Source organism: Siphateles boraxobius, unplaced genomic scaffold (assembly GCF_051911475.1).
Source record: "Siphateles boraxobius isolate OS27281-9 unplaced genomic scaffold, OSU_SipBor_1 19, whole genome shotgun sequence".
Taxonomy (NCBI): domain Eukaryota; kingdom Metazoa; phylum Chordata; class Actinopteri; order Cypriniformes; family Leuciscidae; genus Siphateles; species Siphateles boraxobius.
In genome coordinates, this window is record NW_027508799.1 from 19,181,000 (window position 1) to 19,196,033 (window position 15,034).

A 15,034-nucleotide genomic window follows, 5' to 3' on the forward strand; every position below is an offset into this window, starting at 1 on the left:
AAACAGCCGTCTGCCCGCAGCTCACAGCCACAGCCTGCACCACCCGCCGCCGCTTCTCAGCGCCACCAGGCCCGAGAACAGAGACCGCGCTCTCGCTCTGCTGGACGCCGCCCCCCTCAGCGCGGGCCCCGGCCGAGGATTGAGATCAAGCCCGAGGTCTCAAAGCCTTCCTAGCCATCCTAGGAAAGCGACGGTGTTCAAATCTCGCTGCGGCCGGATTTTCACCGAAACATTTCGCTCGTCCAGTTCCATGCGATGTGACTGTTCCAGTGTATTTAGCAGTCAACAAGTCGGTTCATTTGCCCGCTTGCCTGCACACAACAGCCGTTTTTACGGCTACCCAGATAAATCCAATAAAGAGTGTATTTTCTGGTGTCCCGGCCATAGCCGATGGTGTTATGAGTGTTGTAAGAATGCCCACGTCACAGTGCCCATTCCCACACACAGACACAGCCCGCCACAGTTCAGGGCTAGCACAAATAAAATCGACTCATTTCGATTGTGCAAACGTAGTGAATGTGCCCACGACACAGTGCCCACAAACACTACACAGTGCGTGTCCCACGGTTTCTGTAAAAACGAAACCAACACATATTCAGTCAGCGCAAGCCGACGGTGTTTTCAGTGCAGTAAATGTGCCCGCTGTCCCGCGCCCACATTCACTCACAGACACGCTGAACCCTACGGGGCTTGTCCCGCTCGTTCTCTCTCCACAATGTGTCATAGAGAAAGCGAGTGCGAACAGCCTGCCCGCCGTGATCGGCGCGCCCCCCGCCTCGCGCACTCTAAACGCAGTGTTCATGTCTCAGCACACCGAAGCTCTGCAGCCGCCGCTGTGCCGCGGCCAGAGCCCGGATATCATTCTGCCTCTAGCTATCCACGCGAATGCATGGGCAATGCTTCCCGGGGTATCAGAATGGGTGTTGAACACTATAAAGAGAGGCTATTCGCTACAGTTCGCTCGACGTCCCCGCCGTTGCACGGCGCATGTCGAAACCACGGTGGACAACGAAGTATCTCATCTACTTCGAACCGAAATAGCGAAACTACTGAGCAAAGGGGCCATAGAACCTTTATCTCAGGCTCAGAGCGAAGGGGGTGTATACAGCAGATATTTTCTGGTACCGAAAAAAGACGGGGGTCTCAGACCCATTCTAGATCTGCGACAATTGAACAAAGCGCTTCTGAAACGCAAGTTCAAAATGCTGACAACCAGCAAAATCCTCGCGCACGTGCGCCAGGGAGACTGGTTCATGTCAATAGATCTGAAAGCCTATTTCCAAATACAGATTGCGTCACGTCACAGGCGATTCTTGAGATTCGCCTTCGAGGGCCAGGCATATCAATACACAGTCCTACCGTTCGGCCTGTCTCCAGCACCCCGTATATTCACGAAGTGCATGGACGCGGCTCTCGCACCCCTGAGACTTCAGGGCATGCGAGTTTTGAACTACTTGGACGACTGGTTGATTCTAGCTCGATCACGATCAGAGCTCATAGAACACAAGACCGCATTACTCGAGCATCTCGAGAATTTGGGTCTCACAGTCAATTGGGCGAAGAGTTCGCTGTCTCCCAGCCAGGAAATCTCCTTCCTGGGAACAGTGATGGACTCCCTGTCTATGACAGCACGTCTGTCGCCGGAGCGAGGACTGAACGTTCAGCGCGCCGTGAAATCCTTCCGCCGCGGCTCTATAGTCCAGCTCAAACGGTTTCAGAAAATGCTGGGCCTTAAGGCCTCAGCATCTTCAGTACTTCAGCTGGGCCTGCTTCGCATGCGCCCACTGCAGTTATGGCTGAAAGCACGAGTTCCGCCCGGGGCTTGGGCCGCTGGTCTGTTTCGCCTCAGGGTCGACAGGAAATGCGTCTCGGCTCTGAAACCTTGGAAAAAAGCCGACTGGTACCAGTCAGGCGTGAGTCTGGGGACTCCCTCGAGTGTGATGGTGGTGTCCACGGACGCCTCCACCTCGGGGTGGGGAGCACTGCTCGAGGGCAGACCGTTCTTTGGCCAGTGGTCAGAACGGGAGAAGCTCCTACACATAAACTGTCTAGAAATGCTGGCAGTAGACAACGCGCTAAGGCGTTTTTGTCCCCAGATAAAAGGCCGCCACGTCTTAGTCCGGTCGGACAACATGTCAGTGGTGGCATACATAAATCACCAGGGCGGCACCAGGTCCCGAAGCCTTTACAGGCTGACGAAACGCCTCCTGGGCTGGGCTCAGCACAACCTGCTTTCACTGAAAGCAGCGCATGTGCCTGGTCACCTGAATCTGGGACCAGACAGACTGTCCAGAAACAATGTCCCAGCAGGGGAATGGTCGCTGCACCCGCAGACGATCCAACTGCTGTGGGAGACATTCGGCAGAGCGCAGGTGGACCTGTTCGCGTCCCAGGAAAACGCTCACTGTCCGGACTTTTTCTCCAAGAGCAGGGACGCGCTGGCCCACGTATGGCCCCGACGCCCCCTCTATGCTTTTCCCCCCGTCTCGCTCCTGCCCCAAGTGCTGGAACGAATCAGGGAAAATGGATGCCCAGTGCTGCTCGTGGCTCCGCTATGGACGAACCAAACCTGGTTCCCAGTCCTGATGCAGCTGGCCAGCACTGCCCCGTGGCCGATACCGGTGAGGAGAGACCTCCTCTCTCAGGCAAAGGGCTCGATTTGGCATCCTCGCCCGGAGTTATGGTCCCTACATGTGTGGGCCATCAACGGGTACCCGCTAACCTCCCGGAGGGAGTGTTAAACACGATCACGCAGGCTAGGGCCCCGTCTACTAGACGGCTCTACTCCTCGAAATGGTCAGTGTTCTCTACCTGGTGTCAAGCTCAGGGCTTTACACCCGTAGACTGCGGGGTTACGGAAGTGCTCTCCTTCCTTCAGGAGCTGCTGGATAAGGGTAGAACCCCGTCCACGCTCAAAGTATACGTGGCGGCCATAGCGGCGTTTGCAAAACCGACGTCTGGCCAGTCACTGGGGAAGAACGACCTTGTCGTGCGATTCCTCAGGGGAGCGCGGAGGCTGAATCCTTCCAGACCTCCCTCAGTCCCTATGTGGGACCTTTCTACGGTTCTGGAAGCCCTGAAAGGTGCCCCATTCGAGCCAATCCATTTGTCAGACATGAAGCACCTGTCTTTCAAAACGGTATTTCTTGTGGCTCTTGCTTCAATGAAGCGCGTGGGGGACTTGCAAGCGCTTTCAGTAAGCGCGTCCTGTATTGAGTTTGGGCCTAATGACTCAAAAGTCATACTCAAACCAAGGCACGGGTACGTGCCAAAATCCCTCAACACACCGTTCAGGGCCCAGGTTATTTCCCTGTGCGCCCTCCCGGTGAACAATGAGGAAGCGGATGCTAATCTCCTTTGCCCCGTCAGGGTGCTGAGAGCTTATGTGTCCCGCTCGTCTGTCTTCAGGCAGACCGAGCAGCTCTTTGTTTTGTTTGGCGGACGCTCCAAGGGACTGGCCGCATCAAAACAGAGCCTATCCAGATGGATAGTCGATGCCATAGCGCTGGCTTACACCTCTAAGGGCCTGCAGTGTCCTTTGGGTGTCAGAGCGCACTCCACGAGAGGCGTGGCCTCTTCGTGGGCGTGGTCTAGTGGGATTTCCTTGCATGATATCTGTATGGCGGCAGGCTGGGCCTCGCCGTCTACATTTATAAGGTTCTATAACCTAGAAGTTCCCGCCTTACAGGCCAAGCTGCTGTCGTGTCTAGAATTCAGTACTATCTGTCCCGCTGCGCCGGCGCAAAATGCTGAGTTTTGATTGAGTATCACTCACTGATCGATGGAACACCTCCATGGGTGTTGAATGGCCCGTATTTTTGCCCAGTTCAGGCTGAACGCGTTCACCCTGTCTGCGGGATATATTGTTGACATAACTAGCTCCTATGGGATGCTATTACGTGGGGAATGATGCTGGTAGCCTCTCTTCTCCGACTCTCTGTGAGTCTACGGTGATTATGCACTATATGAGCCCCGGGCTACTGCCCTTGGGACTTTGGTGTCGGATCCCAGTACGCACGGCGTCTTACATTGTGTTCCCCATAGCGTAAGATATTACGCAGTACGAGAGATACTCTCGTAAGAGAACGTACTCGGTTACTAACGTAACCTCGGTTCTCTCTAGAGAGGGAACGAGTACTGCGTATCTTGCCGTGCATACAACAGCGCTGGTTCGCTTCAACGTTGAAAACCAGTTTGTATCAGCCTGTCGAGCGTATTTATAGGCCAAGGCCACGCCTATTCTGGCGGGACGCGACGAAATGGGCGCGAAGTACCCCCATTGGACGTCACGTCACGCAGGGCCTCTCTCGATAGGCTTGCTGCTGTGGCCGCAGGGCAGCCAATAGGCGCGCGAGCCGTCTTGCCTATGTCTGCACGCTGCCGCACAGCGTTTTACATTAATCAAAATTAAAGGATAATTTTTGGCTTCAATATCTCGTGGAAAAGAGGTTTTCCCCGTAGCGTAAGATATTACGCAGTACTCGTTCCCTCTCTAGAGAGAACCGAGGTTACGTTAGTAACCGAGTACGTTTTTTTTTAATAGTGAAGCCTTTACAGCAGAGCCAACTGAGGCAACAAATCAAACATCTTTTCTCTCTCAAACAAAACATTAGGAAATGTAATTAATTTGAGTGAATTGGTTTGTTCGCACGGTTCATGTGATTTCAACTATCAATTGACTTATTAATTTGCAGTTGTTTATCACTGTGTTTTTGGCTCAGTTAGAATGGCATGTTTTCTATTTTATTACTTCATTTATTAATGAATTTATTGGTGTACATAATGTTTGAATGGTGTGGGTTTTTTTGTAATTAAATGAAAAAAATTGAATCATCTGATAGCTGTATATTTATAAAAAATACTGACTCTTTAAATAGTATCAATGTAATTATCTATTTTTGGTAAGTAACTGGATAAGGTTGAACTGAAAAAAATGGTAACTATTTGGTATCTAAATTAATAGATATTGGTATCTAGTTTTGGTATTCAAGCCAAAAATATGATTTAATATCACTAGTTTTGTTTGTATAAACTGATGTATTTAGGTTTGAATAATGTATATGGGCTAAATCAGGTAAAATAGTCTAAAATATCAGGTTAAAATGACAGGTGTATGACTTTTTACCATGTAGCTTGATTGTAGTTGAAATGCTTTAAATTATAAGTGCATGGCTTGGCAAGCTGCAGTTTCCCTGTTCTCTCATGGGCATCCCTCTCTCTTTCAGTTCATTTCCCGTCAACTTTCTCTACTCTCCTGTCAAAATAAAGGCAAAATACACACACACACACACACACATATCCCATTACATAGTTGTCGCTATAGGAGGAGGCACCACAGAGAAAAGAGAGCATGTGACAGAACACAGAAGTAAGAGAATTTTCTCCAAACATTTTTTTTTGGAATACCAGAGAAAGACGTTATCTGAACATATTGTTTACCAAGCCATGTTATTTTTATATTTCGTTATCTTTAATGGAAATTATCTGTCTGTGTTCTTTAATTTGGGCATTGTCAGTAGATCACCCGCAGAATTGTCCACTCTCATCTGCACTTTTATGGGATTCCGGTCTTATGCTAATGTGTTTACTAAATCTGACCCTATAGGTGGTTGCTGTAATATGCTGCTCTAATATATTCTGGTTTGTAGATGGCTTGGGTCTCTCCTTCAATGTAAACCTATGGGATATTTTCACCTACAAGGAAAAAAATAATAAAAACAATCATTTTGAAAAGTAATAATGCACTTCTCCTCAACAAGCTGCATGATTTGATATATTCATGTTCATAGCACAAATGAAAGTTTTATTGCACCCATTTAATACTTCCCTTTAAATCCTTATAAATGTTCATCCTGAGGATTGTTCTGTGCACTCGGTTGTCTTTACAAGTTCACAGCACAGCAGTAGAGTAGTGTGTGTGTGTGTGTGTGTGTGTGTGTGTGTGTGTGTGTGTGTGTGTGTGTGTGTGTGTGTGTGTGTGTGTGTGTGTGTGTTGAATGTGTGTGTGTGTGTTGAATGTGTGTGTGTGTGTGTTGAATGTGTGTGTGTTATGTTGTGTTGTGTGTGTAAAATTACGCTGTGTTTCCTTGACACTTTCGTCTGAAGCTCAGCGTGTGTGCATGCTAGATGGAGCGTGTGTTTTAAGTGTGGAAGCTTGTATGTTTTAGTCTAAATATTAATAATAAGATTTCAGCCGAATGACACAGTCCGAATGCACCCTACTTTATTAAGCAACATAAAATGTTAAGATAGACAGTGAAAACAGCATATTCTCAGGAAATGGTGCTATTTATGCTAATACTATGGTAAGAATATTTGTTTACTAAATATTTATTTCATTTGAAAGGTTACTTTAAAATTGCGGAAATATCTATCTGTGTTTCTGTCTGTCTGTCTGTCTTCAGAATTGTCTAATTAGCATATAACATCACAAATATTATTGTGTTTTGTACCAAGAAAATATTTCCCTTTCGTTCAGCCACTGCGAGTTACGTCAGTGAATGATGAAATGGGGGTTTCACTTAGAAGCCTATCACCTTCGAGTTTTAGAAAACGAGCCAATTGCATGAAAATGACTTGGGTCTGCGGAATTTGCATGCTGCGACTCCACTCCACCACGTGGGTATAAAAGGAGGAGCACTTGCAATCTCGCATTATGTTTTTGCTTCAGAGCCAAGAGCATCTCTTCACTCCTCTGCAAGCCTGTATCTGAGATCTTCGATACTACGAGACGAGCGGCTCTCCAGTGTGTTGGTGTAACGGCGCGTTCCAGTGAGATCACATTGCCTGCTACTGGTCTGTGCAGTGATCTGCCATCAGTGTGTGTGCTTCTCCCTGGGCGCTTCATCACTCTGCTGAGCTTTTTCCTCTCACAAAAAGAGCTTGCGCGTGGCACATTTTTAAAAGATGTCACACCCGTGCACTTCTGGTGCACTTTTTGTTTTGTCATCTGATGGTCACAACCGCTGCCTTGCATGTTTGGGCTTAGATCACGCTAAGGCAGCGTTTGTGGATAACTCATGTTTTCATTGCGGGAACATGACCATCGCGGTGCTTTGGTCAAGACTCAATGACCTCCGTGGAGATAGAGTCCCCTCTGCCACAGACCATTCTATCCCCTCCACTAGAGGCGATACTTTGGCTGGAGGCCAGGGTGACCTGAGGGTTACGGTGTGGAACAGAACCCTGACGATTCCTCTTGTGACGATTCCACACACCCCTCTTGTGCATTGCAACCCGCAAGCGTGCAGGATGAGATAGCTGGCCAGTCTTCGGACCCGCCACGCGTCTCGTTCGGTGCTCCAGATGATGAGACGATGTCGATCACAAGTTTTTTGGAGATGAAGTCTCGGCTGTGCTGCCGCCTTCGGGTGTGCCAGCATTGCCTGAGTCTGATCCGGAATTGACAGCCTTGCTTTCCTGGGCAGCTGCGAGCATCGGGCTGGAATGGAATCTTCCACCCTGTCCCGAGCGCTCGCGGCTGGATAATTGTTTTTTGGGTACCTCGAGTGCTGATACCGGTCTCCACCTGGCGTGGCGACCATAGGCACCCCTCCAAACCCTCTTCCTTGACTTCCCCATATTCCAGGCTGGCCTCTTCAGCGGCACGGTCCAGGACTCTGCCCAACAGTTCTCGGCCGCCCAGAAGGCGATCAAACATGTTCTGACCCCATTGCCAGCTGCCCTCCTGCGACTTCCACCCCTCCCGCCTGGCCCCAGCAGCAGCCTTCACCCGGGCCGCGCCGTGGAGGTAGTCGCAGAAAAGCGCCCCAGCCCGTACCCCAGGGGTGCTCCCGTTACGGGCATCTCAAAGATGGATTGCAGTTCTTTCCAGGAAGTGGTTGCAGGGCCACTCCTTCCCCGGTGGAGGGCCGGGGGAGAACTTCTTCTTCCAAAGAACTGACATTCTCATCGATGAGGCCGTGGATGAGAGACGGCTTACGAGCCTCGCCACTCTCGTCTCCCTCTGTCACCAGACCCAGGCCCCTGAGCAGGCCCCCATGGAACGCTGGTCCTTCCCTGGTCTCCTCTGTCAGGATGCGGCTTATGACCGTGCCCCCACACCGGGACGCTCCGCCTCCCACGTCCAGGCCAGTCATTCCGGCTCACTGCCCCATCGTGGGTACGTCTGTGGTTCATGTGACCCCGCTGGTTCAGTTTTTGGAATTTTCCAATCTGTCATGCTGGCTCACGAGAACCGTCAGGCTAGGCTATGAAATTCAGTTTGCACGGTCTACTCCCCGCTTCCGAGGAATCTGCTATACCGTGGTGGGTGGCTATGCCCGTGATGCGTGCGGAGGTCGCCACCCTACTAGCGAAGTGTTCGATTGAGACCGCCCCTCCAGCCGAAATGAGGTCCGGCTTCTACAGCCTCTACTTCATTGTACCCAAGAAGAGCAGTGGGTCACACTAGCATACTAGCAACACGGCCACACTAGCATACATCAACCTGTGGTCTACGCTCCTGCCATATGTCGCAACTCGCCCGCCATCTCCTCTAATGGAGTCAGAAGCATCTGAGGTTGCTTCGTGCCGTTCATATTCTGGAAGAACTGAACCGTGCAGCCGACGAGCTCTCGCGGTTTCAGCCACTTCCAGGAGAATGGAGACTCCATCGCCAGTCGGTTCAGCTGATTTGGGAACATTTCGGCGACGCACAGGTAGCTCTGTTTGCCTCCCACGACTCTTCCCATTGTCACCTGTTTTACTTCCTGACCGAGCGGACCCTCGGCACGGATACACTAGTGCGCAGCTGGCCTCAGGGCCTCCTCCCAGTGAGCCTTCTTGCACAGACTCTGTGCAAGATCAGGGAGGACAAGGAGCAGGTCCTCTTAGTTGCGCCTCATTGGCCCACCCGGACTTGGTTTTCCGAACTGGTACTCCTTGTGACAGCCCCTCCCTGGCCAATTCCTCTGAGGAAGGACCTCCTTTCTCAGTGAAGGGGCATCCTCTGGCACCCCCAGGTTTTAGTACCCTGCCTGGAATTCAGGCCAGCTAACTCTCACGTGATCCTGAGACCCTGGCCTAGATACGTGCCCAAGGTTCACACCACTCCTTTCAGGGATCAGGTGTTGAACCTGCAAGCACTACCCGCAGTGGAGGCAGACCCAGCCTTGGCACTGCTCTGTCCAGTACGCGCCCTCTGTGCTTACGGGGACAGAACAGAACAGTGTTTCAGGACCTCTGACCAGCTCTTTGTCTGTTATGATGGGAAGCTGAAGGGAAAGGCTCTCTCCAAGCAAAGGTTGTCTCACTGGATAGTGGACACCATTGTTTTGGCATACCAGCAGCAAGGTCGACCATGTCCCCTTGGTGTGAGGGCACACTCCACCCGAGTGTGGCCACCTCTTGGGCTCTAGCACATGGTGCCTCGCTAACAGACATCTGCAGAGCTGCAGGCTGGGCAACACCCAACACATTTGCGAAATTCTATAATCTCTGAGTGGAGCCAGTGTCCTCTCATGTACTCGCCCCCAGTGGCCAATCATGGGACCCACTCAGTGTCATCACTTGCTTGCCATTACACTCCTCGGACTGGATACATGCGATATTCTCCTCAGGTGTGTTTCCCCGAGAAGCCCTGAGTTCTTCCAGCACTGTTGACTTCAACGCCAGAGTCTATGCCTATGGCAGCTTTCACGTTGGCTAAGTGCCTCCATCTGCATGGTTCCCCCCTTGGGTGACCCCCACGTGTGTATTTCCACTGTAAGCCTCTCTGAGCGTGTGTCTTTCCCTTGGCAAGCCACCTTGCCACCTCTGGGGTTGAAAGATTCCACCCTATGGGCTGGATACCACAGTGTTCTCCATATGCTACCCCCTCTCGGGTCATATGTGTATTCTGTAAGTCCTCCCTTCGGGCAGGCATTGTGTTGCATATTTCCACTGAGATATACTTCCCAGTGTACTTTGGTATTCCTGTGTTAAGTAGGAGTACGTCGTCCGTGCTAGTCTCACGGCAGGGAGCTCAGACTTACGCAGGGCACTGGAAAACAGTATGTTAGCGTGATTAGATGTAGCGTGATTAGATTGGGACACCTATATCGTCATATCGCCTATATCGCCACAGACCCAAGGCATTTTCATGCCATTGACTCGTTTTCTAAAACTCGAAGGTGATAGGCTTTTAAGCGAAACCCCCATTTCGTCATTCACTGACGTAACGGGAATAAGGTTTGCATACGTAACAGAGACGTTCTCTCTTAAACTTTTTTCCCCTAACTAATAAGATGTCTGAAAATTAGATCATTATTTTCAAAAGCAGGAATGTCACATCTATAATGGAGGTGAGCAAAAAGTACAAGGACAAAGATAAATTCTGCAATTTTCAGAAAGGTGTTTAGGGAAAAAAAATGCAGACGATGAAAGCACTATTTTAATTTCAATACAAACAAAATTTTTTTTTACTCTGTATAACCCATTTAAATGTCATGGTGATGAATGGGGCCCTGCAAATTATATGATATTGTGAAAGAGTGTGACAAATGGTTAAGAATAAAATGAATGCTTTATTTTAAAAGTTATTTTGCATTTGCACACTATATCTTTCAAATAAAAATGTTAAGCTCAGTGTTCTGTTAATTACCTCCTTAAGTTATGGGTACTCTTAAAGTCCAAAGGGCACCCTTTTCAGATAAAGACTCAATATATAGTAATGAAACAAAATTTTGACTCTACTCTACTACAACATCTATCCTTGAATTAAACGTTTAAAGCGGAATTATTTATTGTTTGTTTTTCAGAGCTTCCTTATGGCTGGGAGAAAATCGATGACCCTATTTATGGAACCTACTATGTTGAGTAAGTTCAACTGCTTGAGTTAACACACAGTTTAATGGCACTTTGGCTCATTTTCTCACAGCTCTGTGTTAATTGGTTATATAGCTGCTGCACCATGCTCATGACGAAAAACAGCTGCTCCAGTGTTTCCTAATTCAGTTCGCAGTATGTTTGCGTGTGTGTGCCATCATCTTTCTTGCTTAATGCACAGTCTGGGGTGAGGTGGAACTATTTATAGTATGGCTTGCCTGGCTACTCTTCCTCCCAGGACAGAGGAGAACAGCAAGCCTAGAGCCAATAATGCAGCTGTAGTATCATGTGGATACACAACCACACACTCTCTCCAACTGCATCATAAAAGCAGCACTGCATCCTCGTCTGGTGTCCTCAGACGGGATTATGGAACTTCATGTCATTGAACTGTAATCATAAAGAATCAGTCTATCTACCAACCTGTTTTGTTGGGTATTTATTATAAATCTTTATTATATATAATTTAAATTGTATATAATAAACATTGATATTATATAATGTATATACACTACAGTATAATTTAAATTGTGCTGCTGCAACATGAATTTCCTAGGGCTGGGTTGGGTACCGAGTTCGATACTTTTGAGGTACCGACCGAATTGCCTCGACACTATGTGCTACGAATCATCAGTGCTCAAACAAATTATGAAATGCACATACATGCAAACTCTACACACACAAGATGCGCGGAACTCATACTCATATGAGCGTGCGTGTGCGTGTGCACGCACAAACTCTCCACGTCCTCACGACGCGCATATGAGACGCGAGCACACACAAACTCGCGCACATACTCAATGACACGCGAGCACACACACACACACACACAAACTCTCCGCGCACATATTCATATCATATGAGACGCGAGCACACACACATAATAATACCTTAAAGATGTGGAAAAGTCGATCAAAAGTGTGGGTACATTTCTCCATGCTCGATGCCAACAGCGCGCAATGCAGTGTTTTGCGGTAAAATAATTGCTGCAAAGACCGGTATACCACGACAAATATGATGAAGACCTTGACAGTGCAAGGAGTAAACGTAAAAGTTGCTCCGTCTTCGACTGGTAAATGAAGAGATACCTTGTTGATCACTCTGACAGACAGTTTATATTGGAATAAATAAGAACCTACTGAATGTACACTGCCGTTCAAAAATGTGTTGGTTAGTCAGAATTTTTTTTTTCAGTAAGGAATAGGATGCATTAAAGTTATCAAAGATGACATTACAACATGTGTAATGTTACAAAATATTTCGTTTTTAAATAAATGCTGTTCTTTTTATTTTTTTTATTCATCAAAGAATCATGAAAAAATGTATCATAGTTTCCAAAATATTAAGCAGCAAACTGTTTTCATATTTCTGAAGGGTCATGTGACACTGAACTAATGATTTTGAAAATTCAGCTTTGAATTCAATTCATTTCAATAAATTACATTTTGAAATATATTCAAATAAGATTTTAAATTGTAATACTATTTCACAATATTACATGTTTTACTGTATTTTTTTTTTTTTTTTTTAAATCAGCTTTGGTGAGCATGAGCTCTTTATAAAAAAAATGTTTGTTCCTTTGTGCTTTTTTGTTCCTTTTTGCACTGGCTAGGAGCATGAGTCAAAGAAATGAAACAAAAGTTTTTCTGAGGTAATGTGTTAGGTAATCTTGTTTAAATGCATTTCATAAAATTGGTATCGAAAAAAGTATCGTTAGGAACCGGTATCGAAACTTAGGTATCGAAATTGGCACCGGATCGAAAGATTTTGAACAATACCCAGCCCTAGATTTTCCCCTTTGGGTGTTGAGTTTAACTTAATCTTTCTTTATCTTATCTACCCAAATATTTGTTTGGAAATAGCATATGATACCTTGAGGGAATTTATTTATATATTTAAACTTCATAAATATACTATCTATCTATCTGTCTGTCTGTTCCATAATGCAATATGTATTATTGGTAATCAGTTGTTGTTTTTTTATTTTAATTTGACTTATTTCACTTATTCTACTTATTTCTTAAGTACATTTACATTTATTCATTTAGCTGACGCTTTTATCCAAAGCGACTTACAATTGCTATACTTCAAAGGTCGCACGCCTCTGGAGCAACTAGGGGTTAAGTGTCTTGCTCAGGGACGCATTGGTGTCTCACAGTGGATTCGAACCCGGGATTCGAACTTTACAGTTGGTATTTAATAGGACCAAGCCAGAACCAATTCTAAGGCGGGTTTCTACTTTGCAAAACCTTGGCTTAATGTGCTGTAAGAAAGTGTAGAACTGATGTCAGCTAAAATGAGAGGGACAGTACTAGGGACAAATTCCATTTGCTCATTATACTTTGATCTGTTGAATTAATTTCAAGCTTGGGACCTCAAAAGAAATCTAAAACCAATGTCCTCAAAATTGACCTTGCATTGTCTTGGCACAAAGCTGTAATTACAAATGCCACGTCTTTACAAGAAAGCATTACCACTTTTCAACAGAATGCCTTTTAATGGGGCCTAATTGTCTCTGTACTTTCAAATGGCATGGTTTCAACAGTGCTTTTTTAAACAGATTGAATTAACTCTGACAGCAAGTGTTGTACAGACAGTCAAAAGAGCTATTTTTCTTCCAGATCAGAGGATGCTCTCATTACTGTCTGATCTCATTCTTACATCACTCTTTTAACAAAAATGAAGACTAACTGGGTTTCTGTTTTACTCAATGACCACAGCTTGTTTGATTTTAAATTACTTGTTAAAAGGTATTAAAATGAACACTCTTGCTTTTTCTTGTATAGTGCATAACATTTAATGGCTTGTGTCAGTATTTGTTTCCTGCGGGTGGGCAATCCTTGGGTGGGCAAAATTATTTGCATTGATCAACCATGAGAAATTATATTGCAGGATTTGCAGATCAAGTTTTCAAAGTGCACAAAGCAAGGGACCAATGGCATAACTTCATGTATGCTTTAATAGCCTGTTACTGATATGGAATGTGCCATGTATGCATTGCATGCAAGCTCAATTAAATAAATAATCTAAGATGGCGTATAGAGTCAAGAGTGTTTATTATAAATATATTTCATTCAGTACCAATATCAATGGTTTTTGGTTGTAAAACAAACAGTTTTGGTACAGTTTCTGTTCGCCATTTGGTGGGCAATATAAAATCTGGGTCCTGAAGCAAAATTAATTGCGTTAGAGTACCTTTAGCATAAGGCTGAAAGACACTACATAACTTTTTTGAATATGTTTGCCCTTATTTTCAGTCGACGAGTAAATGCTAGCTGACGAAAGTTCGAGCCAATCTACAGATATTGGGCAGTCAGTGTTGACAGATTTTATAAAATAGCTGCTTTCATAGTTCTAGCTGTGGCCTATAGTGTTACAAATCAGTTACTTATGAGGTTCTATTTCAGTTCAAATGCTCCCTAAAAAGGCAGTAGTCAGTAAGGCAGAAGGCTAGGTGGCCCATATATTGAATAGTCATGTATTTTCAAGTAGCCACTCAAGAAATAAACTTGAACAAATCTCTATTTCTGGTTTTCTGATTGCAGTCACATAAACCGAAGGACTCAGTTTGAGAACCCAGTTTTAGAGGCCAAGAGAAGAATGCAACAGCAGCAACAGATGCAGAGTCAGGGCTTGTCCTCTCTCCCCCTACCTACAGTCTACAGAGGTAAAGTATCACTGATATCTTAATTATCTTAAACATTTTAAGGTGTGGTACTTATGCAAATCTGGTTAAAAATTGCAGTTCCCAACCACCCTATCTTAAACACACTGATGACATCATAATAACACTTATCTGCTCTCCATGCAATGGGATGTTTAACATCAAATCTATTGGAATTGCTGATTGAGGCGTGGTGTTCATGACTATTAATATGTTTCTCTTATGAGCTCAGTGTCTGTCTCCATAGAAACACATCTATGCTCAGACGTTGTCTTTGATAGTGTACCCTCTGTGAGTGAACTTATTGTTAAGCATATTACTTTCTTACAGCCAGACCTTTGGAATTATTAGTTTTACTTCACCCAAAAATGAAAATCCTGTCGATATTTACTGGGGACACAAAAGGAGAAATTAATTTCCCCATGCACTTATATTGAGCTAAATTCAAGCTTCAAAAAAACTAAAAAATCAAAAAACAAAGATAAGACCAAATAAATCATTCAGACTGGCTTTGTGTACTTATTATTATGCCCCTTTTTACAAGATGTAATATAAGTCTCTGGT

The 15,034-nt window shown here is 45.9% G+C and overlaps 1 protein-coding gene across 12 annotated transcripts in view; it reads left to right on the forward strand.

The window, feature by feature from the left end:
* magi2a (membrane associated guanylate kinase, WW and PDZ domain containing 2a) overlaps positions 1-15,034 on the forward strand; it is a 287,056-nt gene that overhangs the window by 196,913 nt on the left and 75,109 nt on the right. For all 12 annotated transcript variants that reach the window (XM_077234024.1, XM_077234025.1, XM_077234027.1 and 9 more), the window contains exons 7-8: positions 10,740-10,797; positions 14,352-14,473. In XM_077234024.1, the coding sequence (XP_077090139.1) occupies positions 10,740-10,797; positions 14,352-14,473 (180 nt within the window). The remainder of the gene's footprint in view (positions 1-10,739; positions 10,798-14,351; positions 14,474-15,034) is intronic.